Source organism: Branchiostoma lanceolatum, chromosome 3, assembly GCF_035083965.1.
Source record: "Branchiostoma lanceolatum isolate klBraLanc5 chromosome 3, klBraLanc5.hap2, whole genome shotgun sequence".
Lineage (NCBI taxonomy): Eukaryota > Metazoa > Chordata > Leptocardii > Amphioxiformes > Branchiostomatidae > Branchiostoma > Branchiostoma lanceolatum.
In genome coordinates this window covers 1336002-1358421 of record NC_089724.1, presented here as the reverse complement: position 1 = coordinate 1358421, position 22420 = coordinate 1336002, and the positions used below count along the sequence as shown (strand labels likewise).

The following is a 22420-nucleotide window of genomic DNA, read 5'->3' as shown; positions in this document are numbered from 1 at the left end:
TCCCTCTCTCTGTCTCCCTCTTGCGCACGCTATCTCTCTCTCTCTCTCTCTCTCTCTCTCTCTCTCTCTCTCTCTCTCTCTCTCTCTCTCTCTCTCTCTCTCTCTCTCTCTCTCTCTCTCTCTCCCTCTCCCTCTCTCTCTCTCTCTCTCTCTCTCTCTCTCTCTCCTCTCTCTCTCTCTCTCTCTCTCTCTCTCTCTCTCTCTCTCTCTCTCTCTCTTTCTTTCTTTCTTTCTTTCTTTCTTTCTTTCTTTCTTTCTTTCTTTCTTTCTTTCTTTCTTTCTTTCTTTCTTTCTTTCTTTCTTTCTTTCTTTCTTTCTTTCTTTCTTGGCATGCTCCTTTCCCCAGTCCTACTTACTAACTTATAGATGCTACAAGTGCGCACAGCAACGCTGAAAGTAGCAGCGTCATCTAGCAGGCGATGTTGTACTGCATGCATCAACGCACGGGCGGATGGTGCTAAAGCGACATCGTGCGGATGCATGCGAATCTGCAGGCTTCGTATACTCAGTACTACAACTCCATGATCAAATCATATTCTGATAAGAATCAGCACTTTCAAACTGAAAGGAAACAAAAACAAGACAGTTCACCGGTTGCAGAAATGATTTATTCGTTTCCAAGTGAAGCGATGCGAGGTCTATCTCTATGCATATCAGTAACACAATACAATCTCGATTACTCTCGACTCCATACTATCATTCGGGCTACTCTGGGCAACTATGACATGAGTATATATCAGAACAAGATGTCTTTAAATAAGTGCTATTCAATGTTCCGGGTACCACCCGGAATCCTAGTTACGTACAGTTACTTGCGGTTTCAGCACACCTATCGTTGTGTTTTTGTTACTCTAACATCAGCAATCATATGCTAGGGTAACATTTCCAAGCCGGGGCCCGACCGGGCTGTTTAAAAAAACAAAGAATAAAAGCTGCATATCAAGAACATACATAACGTATGGCAAAGAACATTTTTTTTTCAAGTTGTGTGTGTTTTGTTGTCTTCTATATCATAGTTTTCGTTCCCACAAGCTGCCCGGCCGGGCCCCGGGTTGGAAATGTAACCCTAGCATTAGTTCCCCCGGGGACCCCAAGACCACGACATCACGCAAAAAAGTTGATCTCCGAATGGACCTTCACCTCCTTTAACATTCATCCGCCGGGTTCCATCGATCCGACATTCAAAAACATTGGGTTTGATAGATCTCAACACTAGTGCAGCACTCCAGGTATAAATAATGCACAGTTCAGATATGCAGTCGTGCATTATACTGGGGGGGGGGGACGTTGGGTTGGAGATCTGCCCGAACGTACTTGTAGGTTTTCAGGTTGGCGGAGTTATGTACCCTAGCGGATTTTATATGTTAGTATATGTTACTAATACAGCCCCGATAATCTCCGAGGTATGTACGCCTCTGATTTCTAGTCATTCAACAAGACATTCGCGGAAGGCCTCGATATCACATTTTGTCAATGACGTGGCGGTTTTTGGGTACCCAGCGTAATCGTGAGAGTTGGCGTTAGTTGCTAATTGTGTAAAACGCACTTTGGGGCCTAAGTCACCACTATAGTACAATATAGCGTTGGATGTATCCATGTAAAGTCATTGTCTTCCATGCAAATTAAAGCAAGATTCAGATCTATTATCAGAAACGGCATTATACTGTAAATATTGAAGCCTTCATTTATAGATAGTTTATATAACATTGCAAACAGCTATATCATAAAACGAAATACAGCTGTCAGCTAAAAATGTATTCTCCATCTTAGTCACATCTGATTTTTGAATATTCATTAATTTGTATATAAATCTGTTACATATAGTATTTGGTACATTAACATAGAAATCGATAATTGCCAAAATTCTATTTCAGTATTATTTGGATAATAATGTATTATAACAAAAAAAGAAATAATAATCATTGGGACGAATCATTTGACAGGGTGAGTAATATAAGTGTACTAAATTACCTTATGTTTATATCTCAACTTTCCACATTAAAGAAAAATAGGGGAAAATCCCAGGTCCCGTCAAACAAGGTCGCAGACATATCGAAAACTGTGTCTTTTCTTTAAGCAATGTACCTTGCCATTAAGCATTAAACAATAAGCAAAGATGTAACAAATTTGTTTGGGGCTTTCCCCCCAGGGCTCTGTGAAAACCGCCAGCTATGGTCAAGCTAGCTGACTGGCTGTTAATAAGCATCTAGGGGTGCAGGTATTTACGTTTCTTTGGTTTCAGTTTAATCATAAGTCTTTGGTTCTTGAATCGAAAATGTTGGGTCCAGCTCGGTTGTCATGGCAACGTTAAGGTCAGTGGAGGCCATGCTGATTACGGAGTCGTTGTTACAGCAGCTGCAAGAGGTGAATGAATGGATGAGTGAAGGAATGAATTGGTGAGTGAATGAAGGAATGAGTGAATGATTGAATGAATGAATGGAATTATTATTGGAATGTTACTACAGTCTTTATAGTGATAATCTTACGGCGATCGATGTAGTCAAAGGCATGAAATATATCAATGGAGATAAAACGATCACATGGTGTGAAAGCAACTTTTAGTCTATACCTTTATTTTGTATTATGTTTGATAGTTGTTGTCATACATTGTACCGTATTCTTCTATTATAACCATCAGCGATCCCTACTCACCTAGCCTGGTCCCAGTCTCTAGGGGTCGGCTTGGTGGTGTTTTACCGGGCCCAGTCTGCTTTATTGAGCCGTTTCTGTCAGCCTGTCTACTTAAGCTGCCATAGAGAGTTCCGCCGCCACCCTAGGGGGCGAACTAGTTCAATCCAAAGCCGTAAAATCCCCCCCCCCCCCTCGAGCGGACTAAGTAGTCTGGGCTGGCGGGGATCGCTCCCAGCGCCGTAGAGATATCTGTACGCCCCCGATGGTATGGCTACTCACCCTTCTCGCATATGAAGTGCAGTCTCCACCGGTGCTGGCACTTGGTGGTGGCCCAGCTAAAGTTCATTCGGTGCCACAGGATGACGCAACCCTTGTTGCTGTGGTCGCCAAACCCGAACTCACCGGTCCTGCAGAGGTGTGAAGAGGATTCGGTGAGATGTAAACTCCAGAAACGTTTGTTTGCAGCGAACCGCGAGTAATAGGACAAAGAGAGAGAGAGAGAGAGAGAGAGAGGGAGAGGGGGGAGAGAGAGAGAGAGAGAGAGAGAGAGAGAGAGAGAGAGAGAGAGAGAGAGAGAGAGAGAGATAGCGTGCGAGAGAGGGAGAGAGAAAGAGAGGAAGACACACAGAGAGGAAGACACAGAGAGAGAGAGAGAGAGAGAGAGAGGAGAGAGAGATAGCGCACGCGAGAAGGAGACAGAGGGAGGGACAGAGAGAGAGAGAGAGAGAGAGAGTGAGAGGGGGGGGGGAGAAAATAGTCTTTCGTAAACGTTGGCTTACAGGTCATCCCAAAGAAACGATAAGCTGTTCCGTACCTCCAGGGTTGGTAAGAGCCAGACCCAAGTGTGGTACCGTCGGCCCATTCGTAGACCCCGTCGGTTACTCGGTCGGTCAGTCCGATCCAGTGGCTCCTTGAAATGTTGAAAAATATAAGATTTCACTTTCCAGCGTCTTGATATGTCCTGTTTATTATGCTGTAGAAGCATTCCAAAATTACGGAGTGCATTGTGTGGTATGATGTCTGTGATCTTCACACGATACTTTAAAGCGTTTATCGCTGTAGTCAAATGCTTTTTCCACCTCGGATCAGTTTGAATCCGGAGTTTACCATAAATTATCGAGAAATAGATTATTTTAACACATCAATCCTAGGTTGGTAACTCTGGTACTTGAAGGCATGCATACAGTACTCTATATAGTACCATATGACCATACGTAGATGCAGAAGAAAGGTTGGTAGTGTGTGATACTCACTTTCCATCCTGGGTGCTCTGGATCTGCGTCGAGAGGAAACTGTGTGTCGCGGCATCCTTCACTGTGGCCATAATGGCGTTTCTCGCGGCGCACACGTCCTCGGCATCGCTGTACTCGTGCCAGAAGGGCGAGAACCAGTAGCACCTGCCGTTGTACAGCCAGTACCCGTCCTCACAGCCTGGAGAAATGCATGGGGAGGCCTATTGAGTTAGCCAGTTCTCTTCAAAAGACACTACAAACTGACGTTTTGGGAAATGAACGTTTTGGGGGTCCTCGCCCAATTGCAAAATTGGGGGTGTAAAGGAGAACGCTTTGAGAACCAGCAGCACCTGCTGTTGTACAACCAGTACCCGTCCTCACAGCCTGGAGAAGGATATAGGCAGGCCTATTTAGTCACTTCTCTTTAAAAGGATGCATCTCTGCATGCACATTTTCACCGTAACAAAAAGAAAACGTCTTGTATTATTTTTTGCCTTTTTGACAGACAAGGATTACGTGTCACGACGTGGCACTGCACTCATTTTTTTTTTTTCATTTATAACTAATCTTAACAGTGCTGCGTACAGGGAACAATGGTGGTCGCGTGGCGTAACGGCAGGGGTTTCGGCCTAGAACCCAGCGGTCCAGGGTCCGAATCCCCTGGCGCCATCGATGTTGTGCCCTTGGGATAAGACATTTTACACGACTTTCCTCACTCCACCCAAGTGTAAAAACGGGTGTATTATGTGTGGGTCACGACACCAGTAATAGCTGCCCGTGTCCCACGTTTTTGCACTGTATGCACATTTGTGAGGTAAAACTAGAGAAACGTCTTGTATTTTCTACATAACATCGCCAATAAACTTTGATATCGAAATAAAGAACTATAATCGTGGCAAAGAAAATATTATTCTCCTGTTGCAAGTAGTTCATATCCTGAGTACCATCCTATTTAGTTCCAGGGCTCCCATTAGAGGGAGTATGAGAGCACTGGAACTAACTAGGATGACATTCATCCTAGGTAGGTCCATTTATGCTAGGGTCACATTTCCACGCCGGGGCCCGACCGGGCTGTTTGAGAGAACAAAGAATAAAAAATGCATATCACGAATGTATATAATCTATGGTAAGGAGTAATTTCTTTACGTTTGGTGTGTTTTGTTGTCTTTTAAATCGTATTTTTCGTTATCGCAAGCTACCCGGCCGGGCCCCGCTATGGAAATATGACCCTAGCATTACCGGTGAATTATGTACTTTAACTATAACAAAACTGGAACCATTTTTTAACCTAAATAATGTCGCTTAAATCATTTAATGTTGTAGGAGACATCTATAGAAAAAAAAAAACTTGCCTATTTCACAGTGAACTCCGTCATAGTTGGGAGCACAGGTACAGGTGTAGCCGTTCCCGTCGTCTTCGCACGTTCCACCGTTCAGACACGGGTCAGAGCTGCAGTAGTCTACGGCTGCAACAAACATCAAAGTTCTGTCAACATTGTTTCCACAAATATTCAACATTATTATCACACAATGTGCCTGACAAGGCCTGACAAAAGTTGTGCATCTGTATTTTCGTCGTTAAGAGGGCTGTTGTGATCCAATGATACGTGAGCTTATCATTGAATAACTGAATGAGAGTGGAACGTCGCTAGGACATAGTCGTGTATTTTGTAGAAAGGGCTCTTAGAAAATGTCGAAAAATCGAAAAAAACGACGATTTTACCAATATAATAGGAGTATTTACCATTTTCACAATGGTCTCCATCATAGCCAGCAATACAATCACAGGCGTAGCTGTCGACGCCGTCAACGCAAGTGCCGCCGTTTTGACAGGTCATAGATGCACAGTCGTCGATGTCTGGATTGACATATTGGGATAGCATTTAATGTGCCTCCAGAAATATATCGCGTACAAATGCTATGCACCTCCCAAAATGTTAAAAATTGTATTTTCGTCGTTGAGAAGGTTGTTGTGATCCACTGATACGAGAGCTTTGCAGGTAATAACCGAATGACCATAAAACGTTACAAGGACATAGTCGTGTGTTTTGTAGAGAGGGCTCTTAGGAATAGGAAAAAAATACCGTAATGATAGGACTACCTACCATTTTCACAATGGACTCCATCATAGCCAACAACACAATCACAGCCGTAGCTGTCGACGCCGTCAACGCAAGTGCCGCCATTTTGACAGGTCACAGATGCACAGTCGTCGATGTCTGTATTGACATATTGGGATGGCAGTTAATGTGCCTCCAGAAAAATCGTGTACAAATGCTATGCACCTTCCAAAATTGTAGTAATTGTATTTTCGTAGTTACGAATGTTGTTGTGATCCACTGATTCGAGAGGGTTGCAGCTAAAAGGAATGACCATAAAACGTAACTTGGGACATGGTCGTGTGTTTTTGGTGTAAAGTGGGCTCTTAGAAATTGGAAAAAGTACCGTAATGATAGGAGTACCTACCATTTTCACAATGATCTCCATCATAGCCAGCAACACAATCACAAGCGTAGCTGTCGACGCCGTCAACGCAAGTGCCGCCATTTTGACAGGTCACAGATGCACAGTCGTCGATGTCTGTATTGACATATTGGGATGGTTGTTAATGTCCCTCCAGAAAAATCGTTTACACATGCTATGCACCCCCCAAAATTAAAGAAAACTGTATTTTCGTCGTTAAGAAGGTTGTTGTGATCCACTGATACGAGAGCTTTGCAGGTAATAACTTAATGACCATAAAACGTAACTAGGACATAGTCGTGTTTTTTGTAGAGAGGGCTCTTAGAAATCGAAAAAGAAAATGTTTTGGGCGTTATAATAGGAGTACTTACCATTTTCACAATGGTCTCCATCATAGCCAGCAACACAATCACAGCCGTAGCTGTCGACGCCGTCAACGCAAGTGCCGCCATTTTGACAGGTCACAGATACACAGTCGTCGATGTCTGTATTGACATATTGGGATGGAAGTTAATGGGCCTCCAGAAAAATCGTGTACAAATGCTTTGCACCTCCCAAATGATAGAAATTGTATTTTCGTCGTCAAGAAAGTTGTTGTGATCCACTGATACGAGAGCTTTTCAGTTAAAAACTGAATGAGAGTGGAATGTCGCTAGTACATAGTCGTGTTTTTTGTAGAGAGGGCTCTTAGAAATCGAAAAAGAAAATGTTTTTGACGTTATAATAGGAGTCCTTACCATTTTCACAATGGTCTCCATCATAGCCAGCAACACAATCACAGCCGTAGCTGTTGACGCCGTCAACGCAAGTGCCGCCATTTTGACAGGTCACAGATGCACAGTCGTCGATGTCTGTATTGACATATTGGGATGGAAGTTAATGGGCCTCCAGAAAAATCGTGTACAAATGCTTTGCACCTCCCAAATGATAGAAATTGTATTTTCGTCGTTAAAAAGTTGTAGTGATCCACTGATACGAGAGCTTTTTAGTTAAAAACTGAATGAGAGTGGAATGTCGCTAAGACATAGTCGTGTTTTTTGTAGAGAGGGCTCTAACAAATCGAAAAAAATGTTTTTGGCGTTATAATTGGAGTCCTTACCATTTTCACAATGGTCTCCATCATAGCCAGCAACACAATCACAGCCGTAGCTGTCGACGCCGTCAACGCAAGTGCCGCCATTTTGACAGGTCACAGATGCACAGTCGTCGATGTCTGTATTGACATATTGGGATGGCAGTTAATGTGCCTCCAGAAATATATCGCGTACAAATGCTATGCACCTCCCAAAATGTTAAAAATTGGGCTAATGTAAAGTAGGCGGCCTTACTAGTCTTTTCTTTTGTTCGATAACAAGGGTGCACAACGATAGGTCAAAAGTCGAGTCGATGTCATTGCCATCGTTTCGTTTGGATATCGACCGCGATTTGGCATGCGATGTCCGCGACGGTCGCTAACGAAACGACGCAACCGACATCGCTACCTTTACATATCGCAGCAACTTTGCATCGAAACCGAGTGCCTACATCGAGTCGCATTTTAAAACAGCAATCGATTTGTTGAAACAATCGTCAGTCGAGTATGAAGTAGCAATCGAGTTTTTGTAACAGCAATCGACTTCTGAAGGAGCAATCGTGTTTTCAAAACAGCATCGAATTTTTGTAACAGCAATCGACTTCTGAAGTAGCAATCGTGTTTTCAAAACAGCAATCGAATTTTTGTAACAGCTATCGACTTCTGAAAGCAGCAATCGAACGCTAAAAAGCGGTCGAGGATTAACTCCACGGGGGCCTAATTAGCACCTCGTTCACTTCACACCTAATTAACTGGGATGTGTACAGGACTGCCCCACATATCGACTAGACTAGTTAGGCAAATGTGACAAACACACACTACTTATCGTCTACTGTTCCTAGCCTCTGCCAGGATCCGCTTACCGCTGGGAAAATAGCAGAAATTTAACAAAAGAGAGGTCAATAGGTGGGTCGCAATTGGCTCACTATTTGGCCAATTTCTTCTACTTTCCAGAAACCCGCAGAGCCTGGTACCCCCTGGTAGAGGCTTTACTGTTCCCCGTCCCGCGAGGGTTACACGTCCTTGACAGGTGCAGCGTAGATTTTCCCTTCAACGGTTATTGCGGCGATTTTGTCATCATTATTCTTCAAAGGTAGCCAAACAACGTTAAAACTTCACATCTTGATGTCTAAACATCTTTTTTGGGGTGCTGTTGTCGAATTTCTCTCAGAATATTGCTGTTTTATTACGTAGCTGAAGTAGCTGTGAGTACCACACAGTCACTATTCCCATCCCCGACGCCGAAGTGGTACTATCAGCTGTCTCACCAAGACCTATCCACCTACTAAATATGAAGGCAATATTCCAAGTAGGCGCTCTTGCTCAGGTCAATTACGGCTTGTGGCACTGTTTTAGGTATGTTAAAAAATGAATACGCTTGTAACTTTCGACAACATGGTCGGATTGTGATTTATAACGTTGACAGACAGACAGACAGACACACACACACAAACACACATACGCATACACATACACATACACATACACATAAAGGACAGTTGGTGCCGCTGTGCGATTTAAAACAAAAAGCAAATTATTCACACAAATACGACTGCAAGTCTAAAAGTTTCATGTATGTCCGTGTATGATTGCAGCGCATGCAGTCAGACACACACGCATATAAGGCGCACGAAATACGCATCAAGTTTCGCGAGACGTCCTGTAGAGCTCGGCGGTGCGGTACCGCAGAAGAGTGGGTAACGTCCCGCAGAAATGCTCGGTGCGTTCCCCAGAAATTAATGTAAAGTATGTTCCATGATCCACATAACTTTGTACAACTTTCGCAGAACCCGAGTGGGTTCCGCAGAAAATCACACACTATCCTACACGAAACGTTTTCCGTGAAAGAAATCTTCCGCAAGTTTCTGGGTCATTAATGAACTGTGTTTAACGTTACATTCTGAAATTTGCATGATACTTGTTCGTCCTAATTTTTGCGTTTCGGCGCCTTCGCGCCGGAACGCAATGTCCTGGCTTTTACCTTGCAGGCAGGCAGGAAGCAGGGAAGCTTGGTTCAACACTGTGTCGCACACAATAAGACCTTATATGGCAATACGTTCCCAAATCCCTGTATAGCCGTTGCCTTATATGGCAAGGGAGCACGAAAAGGCAGACATGCTACATTTGCATGACACACAGGAGGGCGACCGCATGTAACTGCTACAACTGTTCGGAAATATCATTGCATTGTGGTTTCGGACTTTGATATCCTGAAAAATGACCATATTACATCTATTCCACAAGATTGCAGAAGAAAAAAAATGATTTCGTCAAGAAAACGACCAAAAATCGGCATAAATGATACCATATAGTGAGGTTAGAGCATTACGTACAGAGTGACGGGTTACGTACCGCAGCTTGGCCCATCTGGCAACGCGAAGCACTTCGGACCCAGAAGATCCGGATTCGTGTCCGTGCATGGATTTTTTTTTTCTTTTTAGATATTGAATATCAAAAATATATATTGATATTATATTAATCTATCAATATCATATTTATGAATATCATTTTTTCATTAATAAATAAAGAAATATTTTATATTTGTTATTTTTAAATATTCATTTAATATATACAAGGCCTTTGTCTTATGAACAGGACTTCATAGATTCCAAACCCGGCATTCGAATTTTTCTGTTCATTGTAATGGAAAATACCGTGCAGCGGCTCCAATCTCACTAACCTGCCAATTTGCAAAAATTGCTGAGTTCTTTGCTTGCGAGTGGATCTCGAAAGACATTCACTTCGACACAAGGCAGTTCGGCAGCCTTAAAGGCCGTTCTACCGTCCACGCGCTCGTAAGTCTGGTTGACAGACTATGCCAGGGTGCGGACAACCCTGGAACCATCAGTACCATCGTGGCCACGGACTTCTCGAAGGCCTTTGACCGAGTCCATCACAATACTGTGATAGCCAAGCTGCTAGACAAGGGACTGAGACCAGAGCTAGTACCGTGGGTCTGCGACTTCATTACTGCAAGGAAACAGCGTGTTAGGTACAGAGGATCACTCTCCGACTGGCAGACGCTCACATGTGGAGTAGCTCAAGGCACTTTACTTGGCCCAATCCTCTTCCTGGTTCTGATAGATGACGCTGCAACTGGCGCACTCAGTTTTGCTTTGAAATATGTAGATGATATGAACTTCCTGGAAACAAGAACGCTCCATGTCCCCTCCTGTCTGCAAAATGACCTAGACGAGCTAAACTCTTGGACAAGGAAAAACCACATGCTTTTGAATGGTACCAAGTGTCTAGCAATGCACATTACGTTCTGCAGGAACCCGCCACCGTTCCCTACATTGCAAATCGACTCCTCAACTCTGTCTGCTGTGCCTTGTTTAAAAATACTTGGTCTCCGCATTCAGAAAGACCTACGTTGGAATGAGCAAGTCAGTTACATGTCAGCGCAAGCCGCAAGAAAACTGTTCATTCTCAAGCGACTCAGAAAGTTCAACCTCTCACCTGAAGAACTACTTACCATCTATATAGGGTACATTAGACCCCTCCTCGAATATGCTGTCCCCATTTGGAATCCCGGACTTACACATCGCCAAAGGGACCAGCTGGAGAGAATTCAGAGAAGAGCCTGCCGCATCATCCTCGGCAGAGACTACCCTGGATATGCGGAGGCACTGACTCAGCTGGGTCTCACCACCCTGTCTGAAAGGCGCGAGAGACTATGTTTGAAGTTTGGCAGGTCCCTGCTAGGTTCCGAATTCGAACACTGGTTGCCTTGTAGAAGATCTGAAATCTCGGGTAGACGCACTCGTAATGGGCACAAACTGAATATTCCTAGGGCGAATACGCTGAGATTCAGTAACTCGCCGATTCCGTACCTCACGAAATTGCTCAACCAGTATGGTTGCTGAATCTCGGTGTGTTTGCCTTGGGAATGCTCTGTTCAGTAACTAGTATCTTTTTCTGCGCCATATTTGCCGATTTTTTGAAGAAAACAATATTGTCTACTATGTGTATTATGTATAAGATTTTATATGCGCACGAGATTTTATGTACGTCGACAGCAGTGGAACTTACTGTACATTGGTTTTTAATTCAGTGTATGTGAACTGCGATAAACCAATAAAACACATCTTGTATCTTGTATCTTGTATCTTATCCTATGCGCGGTAAGATGATTCTTGCAAAACACTCGCCACTAAACTTCTATCCCCGATGTAAACAGAGGCTCTTGATGTTGTTTGCAAAACAGCGATCCTTTGTTACAGTAGCAAATGCTCCATTGTTCAGTATCGACTTCATTCAGACAACACGGACGTGGAAAGTGGCGCCGCTCGGCACAAAACTATGGGAATTTTCATGAATTTTAGCAAAATTACCCAGGAAAATAAGGAAGAAATGTTGTAAATGCGGAAACCAGAATAATACGGATGAGGTAGCTGTTGATTTGTTTGACATTTGGTAGTCATTTTAGATAGAACCTTAGCTGTTATGAACTTCTATTTCACTTAATTACCATAGTGCTGATGATTCAATGGTGCTTTTTCAAATTTTATGTTTTATTGCGTGCCATGTACATAATTACATTGATAGCTTTTATAATGAGCGTATTATACATTTTACAAATAAGTACAAGTTGTAGGCCAAGACCAGCTTTTTCAAAAGCACTTAAGTTAAGTGACGTAACTTCAAAATTGCTTTCCCCAATCTGCCTTTCTCTATTAAAACAGTACTCATTTCCCTATTAAAACAGTACTCATTTCCCAAAATGACAATTTTTCTTATAGACTGAACAGCCCTTGAGTGACTTTCTCTGGCAGATTTTACTTCAAGTAAAGGGAAAAGACAATTCACACTCATAAACGTAGCCGAAACGCCAGCTTTTTTGAAAAGCTCTTGTTTGTTTTCCGACCGTCTCTGTCGGCACGACAGGAGGAAGGATTCAACATTCAGCGCAAGTGGTAACGTTAAGTGCATTAGCTAGAACGGCAGCAAACACCTAGAAATTGACAAGAAACAACTGTTGCCTGATTTATTTTATTTCAACAACAGTACAGGCGGGTTGGTTTAAAGTCAGTCAGAATTCTCTCAGAAAACATTATGATTGAAATCGAAGCTGTTTGAAGATCTACCTTCAAAATATGCCGTCATGTAAGGGCAAACCTACAGTTTAAATTACATATGGATTAAGTTCGTTCGTTGGTTGCAGTGCCGTAGCCCAGTGCGCTCTCTGAAACCTGAAATTCAACAGAGCCCTCACCGAACTTCATATATAAACAAGAGTTCGTAGACCTCATATCTCCATGAACTATTCTGTTTATGCAAATGACTTACACATTTACATAATATATGCTTGGTCATAAACACCTTTATCTTACTTATACATGTCGCTATATTGACAGTCCTATTATCTACCAAATATCATGGAAATCCAACGTTCCTCTTTTCAGTTATTCTCCTTGGAAGATTTTCGCAATAACGCCCCTGTAGTTCCTGGACAAGCTGCTAGGGGGACCAAAGTAAATTTAATGGATGACATCAGCGCGCGCACGGGCTTGTTACGACACAAATGCCCGGAACAAATAAAGCAGACAGAAATAAAGGGAAGACGCTAATGAAGATAGACAACTGATTTTGTGTTTGAAAGGACAGGACAGGACAGTTTTACTATTACATATTTCGCTTGTTGCTGGCCGGGAAGGCATTCAAAAGGGCATATTTCATAGGACAAAGTAATTCAGTTACATATTATATCAATATTTTGAGAACAGCAACCAAAGCTGCACTATGACATTCATAGTGTATGTGTGTATGCAACTAAGTGCACAACACTGGGACCAGAGTAATGGCGTTTTGAATCAATTGGACTATAATTGATAACGTTACCTTATCTACATATATACCAATGACAAGGCCTCAAGGGAGACGCCGAAAGGAAGTTGAATAGCTTTGGAGACTTGGTGTATGACTTTTGTAGCGGGAGGCTTGGAACACTGATAAGTGAGGAACGTAAATCTGGTGACACAAGCCGTTTAGGTAGGAGACAGAGGGAAATTGCTAAGCTGATTCTTCGAAGGAGACACCTTAGAAAGTTATGGAGGAAGGCTAGCCAAGGGGAGAAAGGTGGTCTCCAATCCCTGTGGGAAGAGGTTAGAGCCAGACTTAAGACTCTGAGAAGAGCAGAAAGGTTGAGAAGGAAGCGGAAGAGAAGGGAAAACCAGAGGAAGCAGTTCTACAGGAACCCATTCATGTTTGCTAGGTCACTTCTGTAAGAGAAAAAGGGAGGGAAGCTCACAATTGAGAAGGAAGATCTGGAAGCCCACCTGAAGGCAACACATTCTGACCCTGAGAAGAACAAACCTTTAGAGTCACCGGGGTATGTACCGAGACCAGCAGAACCTTCAGATCCTATGGATGTCTCTCCCCCAAAATGGAGTGAAGTATCGGTAGCAGTACAGAAGGCTCGAGCAGCAGCAGCTCCAGGCCCGAACGGAGTGCCATACAGGGTCTATAAGATGTGTCCAAAGACCCTGAGAGTACTGTGGAAGCTCATGCAGGTGGCCTGGAGGAAGCAGTGTGCGCCGAGATCCTGGAGGAGAGCAGGCTGAGCAGTGATCTCCAAAGAAAAGATCTCAACATCAATAAACTAGTTCCGGAACATTTCATTGCTCAATGTAGAAGGCAAGCTGTTCTTTACGGTTCTTGCCAAACGTCTTCCCAAGTATCTGCTCTCCAACAACTACATAGATACAGAGGTCCAGAAGGCGGGCATTCCAGGTTTCCCGGGCTGCACCGAACATGATAATTCCATATGGAGGCAGATCCAGCTCGCAAGAAGTCAGAAGGAAGATTTACATGTTGTCTGGTTAGACTTAGCCAATGCCTACGGGTCCATACCTCACAAGGTTATCAAGTTCGCCCTCGAGTTCTTTTGGGTTCCCGTGGAGATGAAGCAGACAGTGGCAAACTACTTTGCAGACTTCAGACAAAGCATCAGTACAAGGAACTATACAACAGGCTGGCAGTAGCTGGAGAAAGGGATTGCTATGGGGTGTTCCATCTCACCATTGCTCTTCACCATGGGATTTGAAATCCTTCTGATTGGTGCCAAACAGGTGGTAGGTGGAGTTAGAGCACCAACAGGAGAAAGAATGCCACCAGTCCGTGCCTTCATGGATGACGTCCCAAGCATCCTTTGAACTGCTCCATGTACGAAGCGGCTACTTCAAAGGCTTGAGGAGTTGACTGGATGGGCCGGTATGCAGTTTAAGCCCTCTAAGTCCAGGAGCCTATCACTAAGGAAAGAGAAGATTTGTAACAGGACATTCTCAGTCAATGACCAGAACATTCCATCAATACATCCATTGCAGATGAACACAAGGCGGAGAAAGTTCGACTTGTTCGGGGGTCACAAGACCCCTCGGTAAGAGCAGCAAACAAGAACATTAGTGCCGGTAGAAAGTGGAAAGTCAAAGAGGTCATCAATGAAGCAACAGGCAGACTTCAAGATAAGGACCTGGTGGGTGCAGTACAGGTGGGAAGAACAGGTCTAGGCTGGGGTGAGAAGTCTCAGGGGTGGTCAAGTGCCAACTCCAGTGAAAGAAGACAGCTAGTGGTTCAAGAGGTGAGAAGGATGGAGGAGGAGAAGAGACGGGTGGTAGCTGGTAGCCAGAGGCAGCAGGGAGCATGGTTGAACTGGGAAGGTGCGGTAGAGAGGAGGCTCACATGGAGTGACCTGTTGAGCATGCAGAATGCTAGAGTGAGCTTCCTCCTACGCGCAGTGTATGATGTCCTCCCAGCCCTCAAAACCTCACCCGATGGTTCAAGAGTGAAGAGTCCTGTCAGTTGTGTGGTTTAGAACAAGCCGGACTGAAGCACACCTTGTCAAATTGCAGAACTGCTCTACAACAAGGCCGTTACACGTGGAGACATAACAAGGCATTAAGACATATTGCTGTAACCCTAGAAAACGTTAGAAAGGAGACGGCAGGGACTGAGGCACCGCCGCAGCCTATCCATTTCGTAAGAAGAGGGCAGAAGCCCAGAGGGGTAGCGCCTACCCGCAGTAGCAGCAACATAGGAGGGGGTCCATTTTGCAGATGAGTGTGGGAAATGCGAGTAGATCTGGACAAATAGCTCCACTTCCCAAGTGTTATTTGTGAGACAGCCTTAAGACCTGACCTTGTACTGTGGTCAGTGGACCAGAAGTCAGTGGTGATAGTGAAGTTGACAGTACCCTGGGAGGAGAATCTTCAAATAGCATACGAAAGAAAGAATCTCAAGTATGAAGAACTAGTCCAACAGTGTCGAGAGAAGGGCTGGAGAACCCAGCTGTACCCAGTTGAAGTAGGAGCTCGTGGGTTCGTAGGAGCTTCACTCCTGCGGTTGTGCAGGGACTTACAGATTCGAGGGAAGACACAAGCCCAGCTTGTGCGACATGTGTCTGAGGAAGTAGAGAAGAGCAGTTTCGTTATCTGGATTAGACCAGTTTCTAATTCTATGATGCTCTTAAGAGTGGAGTATGGACGGCCTCTTCTACTTTTGGATTCTGGGGTCCAAAAGAGTAGTGCTTTGTCGTGGCAACTACGTGACCAGCGAGGCTTCACCTTCGACGCTTAACTTCTAAAGAGATATGAGGAAGTGTCCCATAGAGCTGTTTGTTTGTTGTGTGTTTCCACTAAGGACTGTTCCGAATATCACGCGTGCACGCAACATCTTGGTGAAGGTGCAGTCCAGTTTCCTGGCCTGAGAAATGTTCATAACCCACGACTCACAACCGAAAAGCAAAACTGTAACAATACAAGCTAGGAATTCTTTAGTTTCGTTTCTCTTCGTACATGGGATTTCCAAATTATTCCGTAGTAGCACTCCAAGGTTGGCCAATTCTAACATCCATATCGCGCTTCGAGTCGGTGTAAGCCCCCAAATATTTAAAGTCAGTGACCCCCTCGATTACAGACCCATCGGAGGCACATCGGAGGCGGATCGACATATGTAGGTAGGGTTTACATGCATGAATTTTGTTTTTGATGCATTAAGATACAGTCCAATAGTTTGACAAGCTATTTCAATCCTGTAAAGAAGGTCCTGTGCAAATTGTATTGAGTCCTCAAGAAGAGCAAAGTAAATATTAGGAATAGCCTAAGCCGGGTAGCGACTTCTACGGCGACGGTGAATAGGGTGATACCGTCTCTATCTGTGATTGTTGTCCGCAATACATATTAGAGTTCCACGACCTCATACCTTCGCCTCATGATTTTTACCGTTATGACTGACGTATAAAGAGTGTTTCTCATCAATTATAAATCATACCAGTTGATCGTCTTCTCCACCCGAATACCAAAGATTGTTCAAAGTATGAGCTAAGCAAAGAAGGTTATGCTCATATTTATCATCAATTATGCAAATGAGGTCTTTATTAGCATAATTTGATTCAACGGTGGTGACATTCACATAACTTCCAAATGCCACAAGTCTGAAATCGCCGTCATTTACTTGTATAATAGTATAAGTATATAACAGTATTGTATAATAGTTGTGTCTCATTAATTATCTAAATTAGGTCTTCATTTGCATATTTTTTATCTATCAACATTCCTCTCTTTCTCAGCTTCAAATGTCACATATTCTAATAGTCATATCATGTATTACAGCGAGTCTTTAGAATCTCCTCATCAATTATGCAAATCAGAATCTGATTTGCATAATTGTCGTCTAATCATACAAAGCATCCCGTAAGCTATATACAAACCAAAAATCATGACCATCCATCAAGCCCATCTTGAGTTACAGTATTTTCCCATTAATCATGTGAATGAGGTCTTCATTTGCATAGTTGATATCTAATAATATTTCTTTCTTCCCCAGTTGCATGTGTCACATGTTTGAGAGTCCTATCCTGGAATTTGGCGGATGTACAAACTTTCCTCATTTATTATGCAAATTAGATACTGATTTGCATAATAAGTATCTAATCATGTACATCATCACTCAAGCTATCTACTTACCAAAAATCATGGCCATTCATCATGCCCTTCTTGAGTTATTCCCTTTCAAAGTCTGAAGCAAAACCTGCTCCTGCAGTTCCAAACAAGCCGCCAGCGGGCCCAAACGTATAGCACTTACTCTCTGTCCAAATAGCTATCTACCACTCAAACATCAGTTCCATAGCATGTCCAGAACACGAGATATCCAAACAGGAAGTTCTGCTGCAGTACCGTGACAAGCCGCTAGGTACCCAAAATCTAATCATAATCACCAGTTCTCATCAAGATCTACCCACCTACCAAATATCAAAACAATCCATCCAGGCCTTCTCCAGTTATTCTGCTTCTTTACATACATACATACACACACACACACATACAAACGCTACCCTCTGCATAACCTTCTCGGCGAAGGTAAATATCAACATATAATAAAGAGAAATGGGGCAAGAGGGTCCCATTGTAAAACAGAAGTGTTAATACTGAATGGACCCGTTTCACCATCTGGGGTGATTACTACAGCAGAAGTGTCCAGATCTGTGTTTTCTTGCCAACTAGAGTCTTAACCCTTAAGCTGCCAGTTTTTTTAGCCAAGTAAAAATCAAAAATGTTTGACCCCTGACCTCCCTCACGAAACCCGCGAAACACCCGGCGGCGCTAACTCCCCTAACTTCCCGGCTTCGCGCGCTACACGCACGCAAAGTTGTTTTGTTCTGGGGAATACCCTATCCCGGTTATAACCGGGTCCAGCACACAAGGCATATTTCTGTATCCCTAATTAAGTCGGGACTGGCAGCTTCAAGATTCCAGGCATATCTTATGTCAGAGGCAGAGACTGAGCGTTCAAACAAGCACAAGGTCAAGATCGCCAAAAAAACACCCTGCTGGCTATATAATGAAAGAAAAATGTTAGAGGAGTCCGGTTTTGCCTACCTGAAAATGAACAGTCACTCAAACACACTTTCTCATTCAAATGAACTAAAACAAAGATTAAAGGATATTTACATCCAAAGATTTAATGCAGAATTACATGTAAAAGGACGAAGAGAAAATCAAGGCAACAAATTAAGGACTTACAAAACATTCAAGGAGATTTATGAAAGAGAAACATATTTAAACATTGCAAACTACGAACATCGCAGAGCTATGTGTTAACTTCACATCAGTGACCACTCCCTACACATAGAATCTGGCAGGCAAAACCGTACCCCTCTGAATAATAGAACATGCGAATGCTGTGATCATTTGTATGTTGAAAATGAAACCCACTTTTTACTCGATTGTTCTTTATATGGAGATGAGCGCCAATCACTGTTTAAGACAATAGGATTAGACAAGAAATGTACAAAATGTCAAAGCAGGACACCTTTATATACCTGATGTCATGTAAGAACGAACATATAATAGACAAAATATGTAGTCATGTTTCCAAATGTTTCAAAAAGAGAGAAGAAACTGTACACGTATTTCAATTTCCTTGTAGAGGTGGTTCCGAGCGAGTTAAAAGAAAACAATCTATGGTGCTTATGAACATAAAAATCAAGAAACAGCTTCTATGGTTGAACTGAAATATACGTATTGAACCTTTTTGTTTTCGACAGCTTTTGATTCGGAGTGATTCATCATAGTGCTAGCTATAATGTGTTCCGTGATTTTGGAGCAGATACATGTCAAAGAGATTGTTCGGTTTGCAGGGTCCAGGCTTTTCTGAAAATTGCTTGGAGCAAGGGGCTCAATGTACATGAAGAACTGGGTTCTTATGATGAGCACACAAGCTTTTTCCATACCAAATCTGTGGGGAGTGATCACCGTATTGTCACGGCTACAGTAAAACTGAGCAGAAGACTTTCCAAGCGAAAAGAAACTGTACTGGCAAGCACGCCGGTTGCATCCAAAATTGAGGACAACATCTGCTCTGTTTGAAAACCTTCCACCAGCGGAACAAAACTATATATTGTCCGCATTGCAAACGACACAGGGGAAAACTCCTACCACAAAACCCCCGCAAACAACAAGCTAATAAATACCCTGAACAGGTGGTTAAAACACGCAGAATCACTCAGACAATCAGAGCCTCAACCCGCAACACCCAACAATGGCAACATGCCCAGGATACTTTGAGAAAGACTTGTGACAACTGTGAAGATGGCCGTATTAATATAATATAATAGTCTTTAATGCATTTTCCTGCCCAGATGGGCTAAATGCACATATGACCACAGGTGATCAACATTAGTTTAGCAATAGTTGTCAGTTTGTCTATCTTTTAGCTTTTCAATGTTAGAATGTAGCTGCTTATCAATTCATGTTTTGCATTATGCTTCCTATAGACCAAGTGTGGTCATATGTACATTTAGCCCATCTGGGCAGGTATATGCATTAAAGACTATTATATTATAAAAGTAGAAAAAAAGGAATTGCGGTTTAATCAAAACCAGTTGAATGAATCAAAAGATTTAACCGGTTAATCAAACCGGCTTTCTTAGCCTAATATGAAGATAATTTCACTGGTTAAATAAGGGTTTTAGCAGGTTTACTTTAAACCCCAATTAAACTTTGGCTCACGGATTTTGCCCTCGATTGTGACCCAAACCGAGGAGAAATGCTGATGGTGTCAGTCACCTGCAATTTTGCTTGTGCAGGTAAGGACTGGTTTAGACAACCATGCCTTTCCAAGCACACTTGAAGTACACAAAGCCGAAGCCCGACCCAAGTGCGGCCGCGCAGTGACTTGGAACGCAAAGCTGCGCCGACGTCCCCTGCGCGTTGAATGATCTTGAATCATGACCAATTTGCATCACAGAGGGCACAAAATTGTAAGATGGATACCTAAAAATTATGGCATATTAAAAGAGTAAGAAACAATTTTCCAAACTTGCGCCAAGGAGGTTAAATATATATATATATATATGTTGTATATATATATATATACATATATATATATATATAATGAATGAATAAATGATTTTATTTGCACAACAATATTTTGCAACGGTGACAATGTACAGATAACATAATAAGCAAGAGTTCCACGACCTCATATCTCCATGAACAATTCTATTCATGCAAATAACTTACACATTTGCATCTTACAGACGAAGCCACTTAATTGCATCTCGGATAAACGCACCTTCCATTTAATTGCACCGAATCTTACAATCAAAAACCGGTTCCCATTCACTGCATTGTTAGTGACTCCGCATATCTGCACCGCGCATGATCACCAATGCCGGATAACTGCACCAATTTTTTTTCACAATTCCTCGACAAGTTAACTGAAAAGGTGCGCTAAAATCGGCAAACGCGGTACAAATGAGCCGACACCTGCCGGTGTAAAGGCGCAATACCGCCAATATGCTTAAAACTGTTTTGAGTAACAAAAGAAGGCGGTCTCCATTGACAGTTTAGTTGATAGGAATCGTATGGGAGGTCCCGGGTGGGTCACCCATAATCAGTAACCAAGTTTTAGTTTCAATTCCTAGTTTCATAGCGGTACATGATTTACGTAAATCGACAACTGCACTCTACGTAATGTAGCACAGAAACTGTTATCCCATGAGTGGCATCATGTTTCAGAATGCCTCCCCTGTAACATTACGTGTGTTTCAATGGGGTAGATCGCATGGAAAAATGAAAGAATGCAAAATCAAAACAGGTTCGTAGTCATTTCCAAACCCACACCACGTCTTCATTACACCACAAGCTATCTGCCACTAGCCTCCGTTGCAGTCCTTTTCCCCGCAGCGTTTTTTTTTTTTTGGGGGGGGGGCGCCACGTATCTGCTTGGGATCCCGTATCCGCCGTGCCTCTGTGTCCGCTATAGACCCTGTGTCCCCAGCAGCGGACACAGAGGCACGGCGGATACGGGATCCCAAGCAGATACGTGGCGCCCCCCCCCAAAAAAAAAAAATTGAAAAAAAAACACGCTGCGGGGAAAAGGACTGCAACGGAGGCTAATCTGCCACCAACAAATCAAGACCATAGCACGTCCAGGTCAAAAGATACAAAAATGGAATTTCTGCTGCAGTACCAAGGTCACATACCAGGGGGCCCAAATCGACCTTGAATTTCATACAAAAATCTGCCAAAATGGCCCCGAAACTTGATTGGGCTGTTGCCATGGCAACGACGGGTGTTGAGCGGAAAGAAAGCTATTTTCAGGGGTTTAGGGCCAAGTACTATCTCTGTGCAAAATATGAGCCAAATCGATTTTTTGACCGTGAGCACTATTGTTTGATCCTTACAGACATTGGCCCTTAATGCATTCACAGTAATAAGATAGTGTACAGGAAGAGACCAATCTTTATTGAGTACAGCATGCTGTCTGCCAAAACGCCTTTGGCAGGCGTGCGTCTCTTTATGGTGACGACACGCCCCATGACCCGCCCGGCCGGGATATCCCATAATCTCCAAGCAGATCTATAGGTTGCGAAGACCGTATGAAACTAGCAGAGGAAGTACGTTTTGCAACCCAACCTTGGATTGCTATACAAGCTCCTTCTTCCAGTTGGATACGGTCTTTGCAATCCATTGGGCCTGCTTGGAGATAATATCCCATTCGCTATCAACGTGATTGCCAAAGGACTGACCACCTTCTTTTAGTAGTGAAAATAATTTTAGACATATTGGACCTCATATTGGCGGTATTGTGCTTCTACATAGGCACTTATCGGCTCATTTGTACCGCGTTTGCCGATTTTTAGCGAGGATTTTTGAAAAATTTTAGTGCAGTTATCCGGCAGCGGTAATTGGTAATCCGGATAATGCGCCGTGCAGATATGCGGAGTCACTAACAAATTAACAATGCAGTAAATCAGTAAATAGGAACCGGTTTGGGATTCGGTGCAGTTAACGTTAAATGGAATGTGCGTTTATCCGAGGTACAAATTACAATTAAGTGGCTTAATTTAGGGACAGGACTACATGGAGGATCCTCCTGGAAAGCAAGGGGCCAGTTTCTGGCCTGAGCACGTAGGCAGGTAGGCAGGCTTCTACTGTAGTGTATATGCCAAATGAGTTAGCAGGCCGGGTATAGCCTCTACCAGGCTCCGCGGGATGGCTGGAAAAATAGTAGAAATTGG

At 43.2% G+C, this 22420-nt stretch overlaps 1 protein-coding gene across 1 annotated transcript in view; it reads right to left on the bottom strand.

The window, feature by feature from the left end:
- Positions 1-431: 431 nt before the first annotated feature.
- LOC136429144 (fibropellin-1-like) overlaps positions 432-22420 on the bottom strand; it is an 89447-nt gene continuing 67458 nt past the window's right edge. The window contains exons 14-19 of the mRNA XM_066419022.1: positions 6698-6811; positions 5216-5329; positions 3885-4062; positions 3446-3541; positions 2911-3038; positions 432-2355 (exon numbers count right to left, since the gene is read on the bottom strand). Of these exons, the coding sequence (XP_066275119.1) occupies positions 2333-2355; positions 2911-3038; positions 3446-3541; positions 3885-4062; positions 5216-5329; positions 6698-6811 (653 nt within the window). The 3' untranslated portion in view covers positions 432-2332. The remainder of the gene's footprint in view (positions 2356-2910; positions 3039-3445; positions 3542-3884; positions 4063-5215; positions 5330-6697; positions 6812-22420) is intronic.